This window comes from Egretta garzetta, unplaced genomic scaffold, assembly GCF_000687185.1.
Source record: "Egretta garzetta isolate BGI_Z169 unplaced genomic scaffold, ASM68718v1 scaffold474, whole genome shotgun sequence".
Classification (NCBI taxonomy): domain Eukaryota; kingdom Metazoa; phylum Chordata; class Aves; order Pelecaniformes; family Ardeidae; genus Egretta; species Egretta garzetta.
In genome coordinates, this window is record NW_009259524.1 from 1,759,472 (window position 1) to 1,776,545 (window position 17,074).

The following is a 17,074-nucleotide window of genomic DNA, read 5'->3' on the forward strand; positions in this document are numbered from 1 at the left end:
GAAGCAAAGCCTAACATGAATTGCCATCTGGGGACATGACCAACCTTCAGTTAAATGGAGGTCAGATTAGCCAGAGCTTTCTTGCAGTTCATTATTATAAAAATCAATGCAAGGGAGGCAGCAAGCTGAACTGCACAATCCTCCTTTTTTCTGCCCAGCAGACAAAACACAGTAGAACAGCATCTCTGTCTCACCTCTCCCCCAACATGAACTGCATGAGGTGGGTGGGGGGAATCTGAATCTCTACAGCTCCACCAAAAGCAGAGCTGACACATTAAACCCAAGAGCAGAATTCTCTTTGTCTGGTGCCCACAGAGGCTGGCATCAGATGTTAACCCCATAAGAGCTGACAGGATTGCATTCAGGCTGGCACTTGGCAGCAATACAAGAGCCAAAACATTTTTGTAAGAGCAGCAGATTTCCTGACCTGGAAGGTACCAGTGAAAGGAACGACGTCTCTAGAAATGGGAATTGCAGCTACCAGGTATGTGTCCCTACGTAAAGCGTGCCCTGTCTGCCGAGGCAGTAGAAAGTAGCTCTAATGGGAGGCACACACTCCTGGCCTGCTCTGTGGTGTGTCAGTAGCCGTGTACAAAAGCAGCTTGGGCATACACACCTGCAGGCTGACCGACACCTCACCCACCACCACACAGCTTTCGGGTGGGAAGGGTGCTAGGAACTGGAGCTAACAGACAAGTCAGGTTTGTGGGGAAAAGCCTTATAAAGATCAGGTAAAGGGTGATCCTATGTAAGAGAGGGGGGAAAAAAAAAAGAGGGAGAAACATAACCCGAAAAGGAAGTCAGATGGCAATTACTCCAATGAGACGATGGGGTAAGGAGGTTCCTGCCTCGCAAGCTGTTCAGTGGGGATCTGAAAAATCTTTCAGGAACTGGCCTATGATGGCCAAAAGAGAGAGAAAGAAGCAGGGAAAATCATGTGAACATGTGGCATGCGATGCTGCTTTGGCTGGCACCCATTTTGCAGAAGGAAAAGGATTCTTTGAAAGGCTTTTAAGTTATTAAGTACAACATTAATCCAGAGCCCTATAAAATCAGCACTCTCCCTTTCCAGTATTTGCATGACCAGTCTCATGCTGACCCAGTGCTGAATGAATTGCAAGCATCTGTCAATTTCTGATGCTGATTAGATCAGACACTGCCCTCAGAACTGTCAGGATAGAGAATCCCTTTCTCAGGGCTTTGTTCTGTGGTTTTATTTAATTTCATTATATTAGTACTGATGCTTCTGTTTTCTCAGGGGCCAAATCAGTTTTATTCCTCTTGGTTTAATAGCATTTCTCAGTCATCCTTTCTCTTGCAACCCCACAGCAGGGCAAGATTACACAGCAAGAGAACCGGCAGTGCAATTCCCGTCCCACTTTATTTCTCTCTTTCTCTCTCTCACACACACGCTCACACATACTTCTCACAAGATATATCTGCTCTTCTTGACAGTTATAGCTATAGCTCAAGGGAAGGAAAGACACATTGAATAAAAATACCTATATATACAGAAAGGCTTTATCCTTGTGTCTCCAAGGTCTTATCTAGCTAGGATCCATGAAGAAGCATTCCACTGGATAAGAGAGGCACGCTTATCCAGCTCTGGCTGCTGTTGGAAAGGGGCTGGATTAACCAGAGGTCTGGTCTTTGACTAGCCATGCATACACCGCTGTCAGGTTTTGTTTCTTCTTTTGCAATGGTTTGGCCAGAGATACAAAAGCAAATGTAAAAAAGGCATACAGAATAAATCTACTTTAATATGACTACTAGTTGAGTTAGAAAAAGTACCCAAGAGAGGTATGTGGTTAAGAACATGGAAGGTAACAAAATCTGAATGTAAAATTCCTTGGCTGAGTCAGTGTAGCACCAGCATGATTCCCCTAAGACCCTTGCTTAGAACTTCACTGCTGGCACTTTTAGCCCCTTGTTTTTCTTGGTCTTAGCTTCTCTTAGACACCGTTATCCAGGCTTCCTCCTTTGGTGAAGTTACCAGCTCATATTTGGTCTCCATGACTTGTCCTTTCACTGGGTGGAGATACAGTTTCCTTACCAGGACACTCAGCAGAACTGTAGCCACCATATAGGCAAACCTGAGGGAAGAGGCAGGAAAAAAAGAATAAAAACCTTGCTATGATGTATATCTGCCAAAGGCAACTGGCAGCTTGGAAAGACTGTCTGAGCAGTAACAGGAAGAGGCTGAAAGCACCTTCTCTCCTGTCTGCCACAGACACACACAAAGACCTCCTTCCCTATGCTCACCTCAACTCCGGGCACTCCTGGCTTCCTGAAAAACCCAACAAGGAAAGGTTTTTCACGGCCGATTCCTCATTGAATCTCTCTGGGTCAAACCTATGAAAGACAAAATACACTGAGGCTTTCTGTGTGGGCACAGGATCCTTTCCCTGGACACGCGTGCCCACACATGCAAGTAAGAAACTGGCAACAAAATACAGACTCTCACTAATTTGCTCTCTCTAAATGATGCTGGGTAATTCCACACAGATATATGAAGGCAACTGTGCATCCAGTCCATCTATGTTCCCAGCTGGTCAGCTGTGTCCCAGCTTGGTCAAAATGCCGATAAACTGAGTTAGCGTGACACAGGGCTGGAACTAAAATGCATTACCTCTCAGCAGTGGGTATTTAGCTTGAGTACACAGCTGAGCTGATGCTGCTACCTGCCGTCTATTCCCCTCCAGGGCACACACAATCTGATTTGTCTCCCTCTCTCTCCCTTCCCCTGTGTCCCTTCCTCTCTCGCTTCCAAAAATATTTCCCTTTTCTCCTTGCCCCTCACCCTTCTCTTCAAGCAGCTGGTGTGTGTATGTATATGTGCTGGGGGAGGGAAGCCAGTGACTCATTGAAGTGAGAAAAGTGGTTTCCAGCATTAGGATGGTGGAGGCTGAGAGAAAACTATTATCCAGGGCTGGCATGAGTTAAAACAGGATTCCCATAATCAACTAACCACAAGAAGAATAATAAAACATAATTCAATCTAAATATTAAAAAAAAAAAAAAAGTCAGGAAATTTGATGGATGGAAGGCAGTTCTTTCACTTTCTGGTAAATATTTCTGCTGATACTCCAAGCCTTTGGCTCTCTGACTGAACATCCAAGCTTTGCGCCTACCAAGGTGAAAAGGCAATGTAGGTGCTGACCTTCAGTAAAAGCAGCATCAAACTTACATTCCCCCTGAACTGAAGTGGCAAATTACAGATGTTGTAATAGGAAAGAAAATGCAGCTGCCTAGCAAAAATATAGTGAGGGCAAACAGCTGCGCACTATGTTTTGTATAGTAGGGAGGTGAACGGATCACAAAGAGCTGATCTCCTATCTCCGTCACAGAACTACACATCTACCTCAGGCTAAACCTCAACCTCAACCTACTTCTTGGAATAAACACACTGTGTTCATAGCAGCGCTCATTGTCCCTCCCACCAGGCCTCAGCAAACCCTTCCTAAACACAGTGCGTGTCCTATTCTAGCGGGCAATCCCTGCCAAGATGCTCGTAGGTCAGTGCATCAATGCCTGACCCTTTTGCAAGAGCTACGCTTCCAGGAGAGGACAAGTGCTGTTCTCAAGGCTCTATTCTTTCTCCTAAATCTCAGTTGTCTGTTCTTTCTGTCTAGAATAGCTGACCCACATTTTTTTCCCAGCCCAAGTGAAGTAAGTCAGATACATGTTAATATTTGCCACCTGGAGGCCACAGGAAGCTACAGCAATTTTTTGCTTTAACCTCCAAAATACTGGCCTGGATCCAGGTTTTTTTTTCAAAGATAGAAGTAATGAGGTAGCATTTTCCTTCCCCCTGAAAAAATAAAACTTCAGACTGGCACTTCCTCCCTTGCATCATTGTTTCATGATAACAAGCAGTGATTCCAAAGCAATTCAAATCGCTGTTTCTCTCTCACAGAAAACCTTAAAAAGAATTTATCAGCATTTGCCAGGGAAGCTCTGTGTGTGTATGCGTGTCTGTGTGCATGCGCACAAAAAAAGTTGTTATTAAACTCTAACAGATACACACACACAGACTGGACCATGGGAGGATCATGGCTTGAGTTGCCCCCAAATTCCACCCACGGAGACAAACAAACCAAGACCTTCATAAATTGATTTTCTTACAGACTCCCTTTCATCTCCAAAATCTGCTTAAGGCAGGCCCTGCAGCCAAACAGGCTGTGCTGTAAGATCTAAAGAATATTAATTAAAAAAAAGGAAAGGAATTAGTTGCACTAAAAGTCTTGATTCTACATACTTGTATGGTGATGGCCATGACGAATTATCCTGCAGCATCACACCAAGAGCATAAAGCACAAGTGTCTGCAAAGAAAATTAGGAGATGTATGTCACAGCAGATAGAAATGCACAATTAAAGACAGCTCTGGACAGCCCTGCTGGATGGTAATTATTCTGTAGACTACTCATATTTATTAGGTGGATTTAAAAAGATAATATGCTATATTAATCTATGGATTTCCATAATCCATGCCCAGATGGTAGGATTTTAACTTCTAACACCTATGCTGCAACTGTTTGTGGTTAGAGAGGGTCTGATCCCATTCCTCTACTCTTGCTGGCATGTATGTATGGACTACTTTATTCTCTGCAATGGAAGGCAGCAGTCTCTGTGGGAAGCATGGGTGATATGATCAGGCCTGAAATCGGGCTCTTTGATGCACAACTGAGCCCACAAGTCTCTTCAAAAGATGATTCACTCCTGGTGGACCCAGAACTGGAAGCAAATCTGCTCAGCAAGAGAACATGAATTCCCAGAACCTCTCCCACAGAGGAACTGCAGGGCAAACTTGGAGCTAACTTGTACTTTCAGGTGACAGAGCAGCTGCTCAGGTTCAACAGTGTCAGAAGAAATGGTCTTCCTGCCTCACCCCTCCATGGGAAGAAGAGGAAACAGCAAATTCCCCTCCAGGAAAGGAGAGGGGCCTAGCGCTCCCACTACTGCCCTACCTCTTTGGGGATAGTGTGTTGGTCGACTCTGCCCTCCAGCTCCTGCAGCTGTGCAGCAATAGGAGTAAGCTTTGCTGTTCGCACTGTCTCACACAGGACTTGCCGACAGTATCTGCAACCAGTAAGACTTGGTTAGTTTAACCCACCCGGAGAGAAGCTTGTCCACATCTTTGTGGCAGCAAGGAGAGGTGAGTCACCTGCTGCATTCAGGGTCACACTCTGTTCTTGGAGCTGTCTCAAGCCACACTGAAGCACTCCATTTTTTTCTGGCAAGGAGTCCCAGCATCTTTGCAAGAAGCATTAAATCTCACTATCAACTTTTAGGGAAGGTTATCAAAATCTCTCTTCACCACATTTTTTTCAGATGTTAAACCAAACTAACTCTGCTAAAAAGCATAAACACCAGCCCTTTTCCTGGAACTCTCACCCATACAAGAAGTAGCAAGAAACCCACACACTCAATACTCCCTTACTGAAACTCTAACAATAGTCCAAATACAAAATGCACTCAGATGCAGAAAAGATAAGGGCACACTGTTGTCATCATCCTTGTTCTGTGACCCTCTGAAAAGAAGAGTATTCCATGCTTTCTCTCTAAATATGTCTAACATGAACCCAACCATTAAAATGACTGATTACCTCTACTTTTGGAAAACTAGTACAGAAACCAAACAAGACAGTAAGCAAACAAATTTTGGCCTGGCAGCCAGAGCACTGATTCTGTGCTGATAAACCTAAAGGGTTTCCTATAGACACCCTGAAAAAAGCAGCTCCTATGTCTGGAGCCCTACAGCATATTCTCTCTGAGCTGCAAGCCATCCTGTGGTTTGATCACTTCCAGAAAAAAAGAAGGGAGTAGCTTTTGGATTAGATGCTTTCTCCTGGCCCTGTATAGGCTGGGCATCAGGCATCAGGCTCCAGCACATGAAGCCCCTGTCCCCACCACATGAGATAACCTTCCTCCGCAGTTCCTTCTGTGGACCCACCTGAGCTGCTCGATTTTCTCATGTGTAATTGGTCCCTTCCCCAGAACGCGGTCCATCTCCTTGTAGAGATTCTGCTGAACATCTTCTGAGGTTGTCAGGAAATAGACTGCCCAGGTACACACTGGGGAAGAAATGAAGACATGCCTGGGCCCAGAAAATTCAATCCTTTACAAACTGCATTCAGTTTTCTTACTTCCTGTATTTGCAACATTACTTTTTGACCCAGAAAAGGGTGACACCTGTTCACAGCATGCTGTACTGATTCTGTATTCAGTGGCAGGAGTAGAGGCTGAACTCCTGTGAAATGAGAGATCCTGCAAGCTAAAATTCTCTTTCCAATGCTATGAGGAGCTTAGGGAGCTGGGCAGGAGGCGGAGCCATTCAGCCTCACAGGTCTGCAGAAGGGACCAGCAAACCTTGGGGAACAAGGGTCATTAGACCAACTATGTAAATGAAAGGCTGGTTTGTCCAAAGCATCAGAAAATTCCCTTACTTAGGGGGCTTCCCCAGCACCTCTCAGGTGAGTGGTCCAGACAGCCAATGTCTGGGGCTCCTGACAGAGGGCGACAAGAACAGTACAGCTCTCTGCAGCAGGCTGGCCAGCACTTGCCTCTGCTACATCTATTTTGTGAGGTACTCAAGAGATATCTTCCATAGCAGAGTGAAAAAGAAACCTTGCATAAGAAATAAGTGTGTAGGATGCAGTTTCCCTAAAGCTACAAGGAAACATTTCTACCACTCCAAATCATCTATTCACAAGAATTATTTGGAATCCCTGAGGAGTCAAGCCCCTTAAAATGACAGTCTTCCTGGACTACTCAGAGAGGACATTCTCTGGGGAGAGCATTATCATAGTTGCCAAATTTACTTTCCATATTCTTTAACGCCCAGCTGCACCTGGGAGGTTTTCTTTGGAGTCCCAGTCCCACTGGCTGATATACAGGGCCTGATAATCATCCCCCTATCATAACAGATTTTACACAGCTCCAGTTTGTGTTTTTATTTGGATTTTTTTTCCATGATCTTTGCACAAATCCTGAAGTAGCTCCTTTGAAAGTCTTCCATACATGGAACACACCTATCCTCTAGAAATTCAAAGCAGCCAGTCATATTCCAGCACTTTGCTCTAATTTCCTTCCCATGTGCGAGAACCTATTTTACAACATGATCTTTGTGGCTTACATCTTTTGGTGCCTTTTCATCAAATTTAGCATCAGTTGGCTGGGGTCAGAGGGCAAGTGAAAAGCAATGGGAAGAAATTCTAAGGTTCACCAAAAGACTGGGAAGGTTGTCAAACACAGATTAGTTTCAACTCACTAGCTGTGAGGCTGTGTCAAGTCTGCTGTAAAATTAGCTTCTTCTATACATCTGTAGCTCAGGAGAAACAGAATGATGAATATAATTTTTTATTAGCCTAGAATAAGTCTCATGTCATCACACACAGTTTTAGACAGCTGAGTGTAAGGATGGAAAGTCACCTACAATCTGTACTTACAGTTAGCAGTGATTATGCATCCTGCCAAGGAGAAAATCATTGTATCTTCCAGAATCTAGGAAATAAAATCTACTTCAGAGAATGAAGTTCCTAAGACTGTAAAGTGGCACATTCTTCACTGAAGTGCATGAAATCCCTTTAGTGCAGAGAGCAGGAAATACACCTAGAAGATACAGACTGAACTCTCTACAGAACCTCCCCAAGGTGGCATGAGACATGCTCAATACTAACATACTTCTGGTTTATAAAAATGGCAACAAAGCAGTGAAAGGAAAGCTACCAAAGTCTAATGCAATGAAACTCTGAGAAACCTGACCTAGTTAAGGGTGTCCCTGCTCATTGCAGGGGGGTTGGACTAGATGACCTCTAAAGGTCCCTTCCTACCCAAAGCATTCTATAATTCTATAAACATTGGAGGAATGGAAAAAGAATGAAAAACCCTGCTTTAGTAAGGAATCTGACCTAAGATACAAAAACTTAAATTAATGAAAGGCTACAATGTAATGAGCTTGTAATAGCAGAAGTCCATTACTGTGTACCAACATAACAGCTGCACAGACCTGCTGGTCACTCAGGCTCCCCTGCAGCAAGGTGTCTATAAAGACATGCCTGTTGAATGATCTGCCTCGGCGCTCCTTTGTAACTTTCCTTAAGGTGGATTCCATCTCCATCAGAGCTTTGGAAGCAAAAAGAAATGTTTATTTTAAAACCTGGTCATCCTGAGTGCTGCAGAGAAGCAAATCCATCTCCCCAAGCAGATTTTCAGACCAGCTGTCCCTGCTGGGCTCACATACAGAAGCAGCCTCTGTTACATGTTACTGTCAATTTGAAAGGCAGTATCTCCAATTTAGTTGAAAATGTAGGAACCAAGTAAGACAGGTTGCCTATAAAAAGCCACCCTTACAGGTATAACCGATACATGCACTTTATGAGCTGAAATCATATAAGGGGAAGTCAAATAACAACTAGTGTTGAACCATCAGAGAACGTGTTTAATCACCCCCCATAGAAAATGGTTGAGCCAGATAACACTACTTGCATGGCTTGTAGAGTTATAATTATTAAAGTGTTACAGCACCTCCAGCCACTGATGGTCTCCCTTTTGCTAGGGGTTCTACAAGCACGGTGCAAGAGGATGGGAGGGTTTTGGCACAAAAAATCCACACATCTGAAGGTATCTGGGTGCCTAACTCCTGGTGGCTGTTGTGAGAACTGGGGGGAGTTAAGGACCTAGATACCGTTGGCTGGTTGATTTAAATGACCTACTCAAGACTATCCAGGAAACACGGAGCAGAAGTTGGATCTGAAATTCAATTTACAAAGGCCCAATTCAGCCCCTTCATCTTAGAACTACCCTTCCTCCCTCCTCTCTGCATAGGAAGGCCAGCAACACTTAAAACACCAAGCCTCACTAACTAGAGTTTGTGCAACTGTGTTCTAATGCCTCATCCTACTACAACTCAGGAACAGTCCTGAACAAGTCCCCATGGGAGAAGCCCATTTTAACAGGCCAGTAGCTGTCCTCAGGTTCTGAAACCCACAGAACCAGCAACATAAAGAAGGAAACACTGGGTTTGGAGGATTTACAAGCAAATACTTAGCTTTAGGTACAAGCTACTTTTGTTTAACATCTTATTGATCAATACTGAAAGGCTTTAACTATTGACAACAACAAAGACAAGGCAACCAAAGAATAAAATAACTTACTGTGATACAAAAGCACTGCCATAACAGACCTGAAAATCATGTTATCCTGTAATAGAACATCAGAGGCTATCATGTGGAAGGTATCCACCAAAGCAGCACCTCTGTACTGGTGTCTTCTAGCCTGTGAGTGACTGTCTGGCAGCGCGTTCACCAAAAGGTACATCATAAGAATGAACATACGGCCAAAGCAAGTGGCTCCATCTGTTTCACCTAGCATAGCTGCCTGCCTCCAAAAGAGGTCAAAAGTGGACGCTAGGGAACAGAATAGGGAGGGAGCAAGCACAAGATACTTCCCAGGATCCTCTATCAGTCTCCAGACTGGACAGACCCTAGAACTAGACCTGGAACTAGAGTTCTAGTCCTCCAAACTTTTTGTGCAATGGCAGGCTTGTTGCTCAACTCCAAAACAATGATCTTATGTGAGAGTAAGGAGGACACATCTGGTAGCTGATGGCACAATGATCAACTCTGTGGAAAAGCCAAGACAGCTGGGCAAATTAAGTGCTTCCATACGCTAGCTAACTCTAAATATGAATCAGAGTGGGAGGAAGACTGTGATTTTGGGAGGAACCTACCATCTTCGTAGAGCTTCTTCCTAGTCATGTTTTTGTCAAGAGACCCATCCAAGAAACCTTTCCCAATCTCCGACCAGATCTGAAAGAAGGACAGAGAGAAGAGCACCATCACTTACCACAGGCTGAGACTGCTGGGACCCTTCTATTCTTCCCTATTCAGGAAAATGAAAAGGCCAAAGAAACTGAAGACTTCCTGTGAATATGGAACTGGTCTCCTCTTTAGGCACCATGTCCTGTTCTAGATATTACGTCTATGATAGCTGAAATTGAGTTGAAATGAAACAATTGTAATTACAACTGCAGGGAAAAAGACATGGAATCTTGAATGGGAGATGGAACTGTTTTTTTCCCACCCTATCACCGGCAGATTTAACATCCTCAGGTGTGGACACAGCTTGGGACCTCCTCAGATCTTCCCTTCTCCACAATGTCACAGAGCCTTCAGAAGGTCTTTGAAAAGGAGAAGTTGTACTGGCATTCCCAGTAGTTTAACTGACTTAGGTACCAAACACCTCTCAACTGCCATTGCATCTGGGTTTCAAATCCCCATAGATCCTTTAGAAACACCTTAGACTAATGACAGCAGGATCGGCAGTAGGATCTTTTTGATAGTTTCAGCGTGGGAGAATAGAGGCGAAGATCTCAAGCTCTTAAGCTTGATGTTAGCTTAATGGCAAACTCTCAGCAGTAGCTTGTACTAAACCGTGGAAAAATATAATGAGATTTCCTGGCTCTTTGCGACACTTACTGCATCATGGTGCCTGCGGAATCGGATGACTTCCCGATCATCTTCAAAGCTGCTGCCCATAGCTGTCTGCGTGACAGACTTCATGGCAAAGCCCAGCATGTGCTGGCAGAGTGGCACGTGTTGTGCCTCAGGGAGGGAGAGCCATTTGGCTAGCAACTCTTCTGACAGCTTGAGAGGGAAGGAACCATTAGTTGGCAGTGATATCAGCAGCCTATTTACCAAACATACCCTGGAGACATTCCCACCCAGTCCCTAAGGCAGACCACACTTTCAGGGCTGTGGCATGAAGCTACACTCTCTCCAGGGTTTCCTTCTGTTATTAACTTAAACAAGAACATTTTAGCCTCAAATTTGCTGCCTCTTCCCAAGGTTTTCACCCAACAAGGCAGCCCTGCCCTCCTCTCTTGTTCCCTCTGTCACAAAAGAAACATTAAAACCTTTAATACTAGTAGCTCCAGACTGGGAAAACAGATCATATTCTGGCTGCTGGACTGAGTCAACAGAACAGTTCTTCACCTGTTTGTGGTCCCAATAGCTGGCTCCTTGCTCCTTGCTCCTCCCTCCCGTCCTGGGAAATAGATCTAGAATCCAGATGCTCCAGTAGCTTTACCTGCATCTGGTACCTTGGCAAAAAAGCCCTTCCCCCTAACCCGCTGGAGCTAAGAGAAACCAAGTATTCACACTGTGCTTGAACAGGCAGAGGCTGTTGGCTGCCTCAGATGCCTACAGTTCCAGCACTAATTTGAATGCAGCTCCTTTATCCAAGTGGTCACTCTCACTAAGCTTTCCCCTCTGAGCCACACAGGACTTCTCTGCTGTACAGAGGCAGTTACGCACCTTCTGGATGAGAGCAAAGTTACTTTGCAAGGACTTGGTCACACCATTTTCATACAGCTTTCTTCTCATGTGACTCTCTCCTGTATCCCCATTCAGGCTGGACTGGTACCTCAAGAGGGACTTCAGCATTGTCTCAAAGGGATCCACTGAAAGCAAATGAAGGAAACACCATTTGAAAGTTAGGCAGTCACACCACACAGGGATGATGAAAACGGCAATCTCTTTAATCAGGTGCCACTACTTCTGGGCAGTGAGCAAGGCATGGCTCCTTCCCTCAGGAACAGTCTCTTCAGGGTGTCAACTTTCTCTTGCTCAGTGTGGGCTAGGACCTCATAAGGTCTCTTCTCTGTGTCAGGGTACCATCCTGTGATCAGCTCCCCTTGCAGAGGTTGCCTGCTCGTTCAGCCAAGTAACTCTTTAGTAATAATGCCTTGGAAGCTTGTTCCCAGCTTGCCAGTTCTCCAGTTGGTTGTGCCATCGACTTGGTGACAACAGTGAGCTTGGCATGCTCCTTCCCCTTCTGCAGCCTGATCTGCAGCCCCTCTAGCCCATTCCCCCTCGACATCTAGTGCACCCTCCTGCCCTGACCATGGCTACGCACTCAAGACATATCAGCTCGCATGAGAGACTCAGCCAGAGGTTGCTCTCTGTACTCCTTATGTTGCTTCACAGCCCCAGCAAACCTCATTTGACACCCTACTGTTCCTTCATGATTTCTCTCACTTGCACTGAGTTCCCTGCTGATGAGCTCTTCCCAAACTAACACCTACCACTCTCAGCCAGGGCTGCCTCCAGCAGGGAAGCTCTCACAGAAAACAGTAACCCACTAAGCTACAGAATGCTTTCTACTTCTAATCACCTTACTTTCCATCTTCCTTCCGCACAGACACTTGCAACAATGTACAAACTAGACAAAAACACATCTTCCATATCCATGGCTCACTTCAGTTAGATTTTCAACTCTGAATTTCACCACCAGGGGCCTCTACTTAATAAGTTTGCTAAAGTATATTAGGTGTCAATGCAAAACTGTGCAATAAAGCATAGCATATGCTTTTCCCTTCCTGTAATCTTCTCCATGGGACTTGCAGAACTGGCAGAATCTTTAAGGAACTAATTGGAAGCAGCAATCAGGGAGTTTTCAAGAGAGATATTTTCACTGTGTATCACAGTCTGTTATTTCTCCCAGATGGAGAGTGAAACCTCTGAGGCATCAGAAAACATCAAGGCTGGGCTAGACACATATGACTCTACCAACTGTGAATGTATCTAGGATTCCCAGCAGAGATCAGGGCCTCATTATGCTCCTGGACAAACATACAAGAAGAGACAATTCCCACCTGCAGAGGACCTATGGTCTAATGACACAAAAGCAGCTAATGAGGCCAGAGGCATGAATATGGTAAACCTTCCTAAATGCTTTTCTCTCACACCATTTCCCTTCCAATGCTTTTAAGCTCTGCATCTCACCCTCTTTCCCAATTGAATGACAAGGAGTGTGTGCATGTCTCTTTTGGCACAGCAGATGGTACCTGCAGCTCTTCATGTGCAGCCTGCTTTTATGTGACTCTGGCTGCTGCTGACAATTCCTCCTCCAAGGTACTTTGCCATGGAGTGGCTGCTGCTATTCATGCCACATTTCCCTGCTGACTTGCCCGGCAGAGCTAGGCACAGTTACTGGGGTGGCCAGAAAGACACATGGCTGGTGGTAAAGCCCACACAGCAAATCTGGCAAACAGAGACATTTTGGAGAGGCCAGAGGATGCTCACCACCATCACTTGCAGAAACTGGGAAGTTGTCCTGATGCATATGAAAGAAAACTGCTGGATCGGCCACGGGTTCAATTTTTTCTCCCCTGTCCCTAGTGCAAACTGACAGTCCCACGCCACTGATATGCTCACCGTTGTGAACTCAGGACTGCAGAGCCTGCCCTTTGCTGAGGGCTGGTCCTGCTTCGCAGTATTTGGGAACCAGCTATTTCTCCACAGCTACGGGAGGCTAGTGACTCCACAAGGCACAGATCACCTCTCAGAGACAGAGCTCTGTCCTGCCAGAACTTCTACCGACTTCTTCCTTTGTCCTTGTCTTGAAAACATTTCTAGGGTTACACTTTCAGTCCTCTTAGTGAAGCATATGAAAATCTCGACTGTTTCTTCTACTTACAAGGAAATCTTTTCCCTCACCCCAAGAATGTCCAAGTGCTGTCCTGGACAACATTGTCAGTACATACAGAGAAAAGAGCTGATTCTGGATAGTTGAGAAGGACCGCAAGTAGAACTGAACATCAGAGATGGAAAGGAACTCTGAAGCTGCACGGTACAAATGCACACAGAACAGCAATGAAGCTGTCCTGCCCAAACAGGCCAGGACCCATAGCTCCATCTCCAGCATTCAGTGCGCTTTGGGTGCATTGTCCCAACCCAAAAGGCGACACTGACTCATGGGAGAGAACCCAAGCAGTTCTCTAAACCCACTGCTCCTGGCAATACTGAACTAGTCCACCCTCTCCACATCCACATCCTTTACAGGCCTGGACTGCTTCCCCAGAGTCTCTCACAGGAATCACCAGTACCAGCAGCAAAATTTTATTTCCTTCGAATTCTCCTTGCAAATTAATCTCAAGCAAGCTTTAAGAGGCCATGAAAACATACCAACTTCAAACACTGCTTTAAGCATGAGGAAAAACAGTCTCCTGGCATTGGGAACCTGTTAATAACTATGAATGCAATTAGTCCAACTTGAAGGCTCTCATGGGAGATGTACTATCAGCACCTCTCTTTCTCTCTCCAAGAATTTTGGTCATACCTGTGACACACACATGATACAAGAGGAACCTTTCTATGCTACTTGGAGACAAACTGTACACCTCAAACTTGGAAATCAACATGAAAGCATCTATGAAGAGCAGCTCTGGCCTCAGGTACCCCAGCAGACTGAGGAGGAGTCACATGGCAAGGGTTTTTAGGTGGGGCTGGAGAGTCAGGAGCTGGATATAACCCAGTCCACAGTGGGCTGTCTCCTGCTCCACAGCACTGTGTGCAGAGAAGAGGTACAGGCAAGGCCAGGTCTCCAAGAAAACTGCAAGCTGCCCAGAGCCAGTTAAGGCTGAGAGATACTACCTATTCCCACTCACTAGGAAATGGTACAGGAACTGGTTTGCCACAGCCACTCAGCTACTACGTGTTGGTTATACATCAAAGCTCCAGGAAAACCAGTAAGATTCCTCACCTCTAATGAAGTTTGAGCACTTCTGACAAGCATCAGTGCTAAAAGAAAAGCACTGATACAACTAACATTGCTGCTTTTTCAGGCCTGAGTTCAGTACAGATCATGAGAACCCTCCTTCTTAAGCCTGCTGCTGCTGCCTTTACAAGAATCCCCCATAAGCTCTTCCTTCAGTTGGGCTGAACACACTTGCCCTGGCTCCCGCACAACGGCTGCCCACTCCCCTGAGAGCACTGGCAGCCTTTCTTTGCACTTGCTTTACTCAAAATCATGCCTGAGCCACAGAGATCAGAGCCATACACAGGATTCCAGGTCTGGCTCGTGTTGATCTTGTGCAATAGGCTAGGTGCTTTCCTCTCTATACAGAAAATACATGACTTGGTGCACCCTTTTCTTTTTTTCCATGGCTGTGTCATCCTGCAGGCAATTAATACGGCCTGCTCTTGCTCCTTCCCTTCCTGTTTCTGCTGCCCCAGCCCTCAGGGGTACCTGCATCTCTGTGCTCCAATACTCTGCTTCACTGTCTTGACAAGGGGTCCCAGTGTGACGCCATCAGGGCAGGCTGCTAACCTAAGTGGGAGCATTTCAGTTCCCCAGCCCAGCATTCTCTTTCCCAACACAATCCAGCCTCACTCCCTCTTTCACTTCTCATATCCCATTACCTCCAGCTTCAGTGATGACCCAAGCAATGTCCAAGCAAATGCTGAACTGAAACACTAACAGAAACACAGGGTCTATCACTTTCCTTGTCTAGAAGTCTAATTATCAAAGAAGTATGATGTGCATTTCCTACTTATCCCCATGCTTAAAAAACATGTTTAGCTCTGGCATAGCAGGACACCAGACTAGTATGTAACTGCCTGGGTCACATTTCCTGCACTGAAGTCCAGCCACTGTATTTGTTTTTCTCCAGTATTTGGGTACTCCCAAATTCAGTACGTTTCTGGGAATTTGCCTGCTCAGGGGCCTGTCACCACTTCTCTGAGCTTTGAGAAAGTGACTGCCTGCTCAATTTCCCCCAAACACACTTGTGTGCATTCAGAAATTTCAGGGTGTGTTTCCACCTTCTGGAATGCCATTGCTATCGACTGTGTCTTGCTGATCTCCATTAACTCCCACTCCTTTCCCAGATCATCACTGATTTTTTTTGAGTCTGCCATGCAACTGTACAAGAAGCTTACCCATCACCACCCCAGCATAAAGTGATGCTGAGATATCTGCCTGTGCCTGAAGACAGCATACAGTATCAGGTGAGAAGTGTGCAACCAGCACCTCATTCAACCTTATAAGATGAAAACTTTAAAAACAAGAGGTTAAACCCAAACATCAACTGAGTTAACTTATTGTCTGTGATCACCTTAGGAAGGAAAACACCCACCTAAAAGACTTATACCATAAAGGTATATCCTTCCTTATCCTTATATCCTATATATCCTATATCCTTATCCTTCCAGGCCTAAGAGGGTCAACTCAGCTACCAGATCACTGACTGGTTCCAAGTCTGGAAGATCATGAGAGGTTTTCAGTACAAAATTCTATGTGCCAAAGAAAAACAAAAATTAAGTAATTTCTTCAAATAATACTTCAAAAACCTCCACACTGAACCACACAAGGGAGCTATCACAAACTAGCACAGTTCTTTTCAGACTCAATTTAGCAAATCCCCCCCCTCTTAAATTGTATTTCAAGCTGCTTTTAAAATTTATGTCAAGTTGCTACAGGATCTTCACCTTGTTGTTTCAAGTGACTAACAAGCATGATGCTTTCCATAAACATTTGCCTTGTAGGGAGGTGGTAAAAGACACAGGCATACTAATTTCCTGATGGTCACTGGACAGGAGCAACTCTCGGTCACTGATACTCAAGTCCAATAAGCAGGACCAAAGACATACCTGAACCACCACGTCAGCTGCAAACTAAGTCTCATTTTCTTTCTACTTAGAATGAAACCCCAGCTTCCTTTGACATAGGATGCCCAGGTAGGCCAGAAGGAACAAATGGACTCCAGGACAAAGCAAAAGACACTTACACAACCGGTTGGGATTAATATGTTGTTTCAGGAGATCAATCGAGCCAAAGCTGACAACAAGACGCCTTCCAAACCAGAAAGAGACCAGTGGGCCATATTTCTCATGAAGGTTCACCAGGAACTCATGCAAACTGCTGCTGGCAATGATATCTGGCAGGTTGCCGTCCCTGAGGAACACAAGGATATCTGGTCAGGAACAGTATCCACTGGCAAGGCTGAAATTGATTGATGTGAAGATGGAAAGCACTTACTTTTCATCAGTTGGAGCCAGCCCAGGGATACCTGATGCTTGCCTAGATGCCTAGAGAGTAAAAGGAAATGCATCAACCTCCTTGAACTTGGATTTTATACAAGCCCCAGTTTTCCAGCAGGAGAGCTGGGTTTTCCACATTGATACTGCCGCACTACTTACAAACATTAAACAAAAGCTGGGTAAACCACATCTTCAGGCCTCAAACCTGCTAAGGCTTATGAAGCCAATCGGCTGTAAGTGTGTGCCCGGT

General features: G+C 45.2%; 1 protein-coding gene across 1 annotated transcript; it reads right to left on the minus strand.

Annotated features, from left to right (window-relative positions):
- Positions 1-1,810: 1,810 nt before the first annotated feature.
- LOC104125102 (cytochrome P450 20A1) lies at positions 1,811-16,872 on the minus strand. The gene is made up of 12 exons (XM_035893051.1): positions 16,823-16,872; positions 16,572-16,738; positions 11,317-11,462; positions 10,480-10,647; positions 9,732-9,810; positions 8,010-8,125; positions 7,450-7,504; positions 5,955-6,075; positions 4,969-5,080; positions 4,259-4,323; positions 2,263-2,352; positions 1,811-2,093 (listed from the first exon to the last, which is right to left on the minus strand). Exons 3-12 carry the CDS (start codon positions 11,443-11,445, stop codon positions 1,943-1,945), a joined length of 1,086 nt encoding a protein of 361 aa, XP_035748944.1. The 5' UTR covers positions 11,446-11,462; positions 16,572-16,738; positions 16,823-16,872; the 3' UTR covers positions 1,811-1,942.
- Between the last annotated feature and the right edge of the window lie 202 nt (positions 16,873-17,074).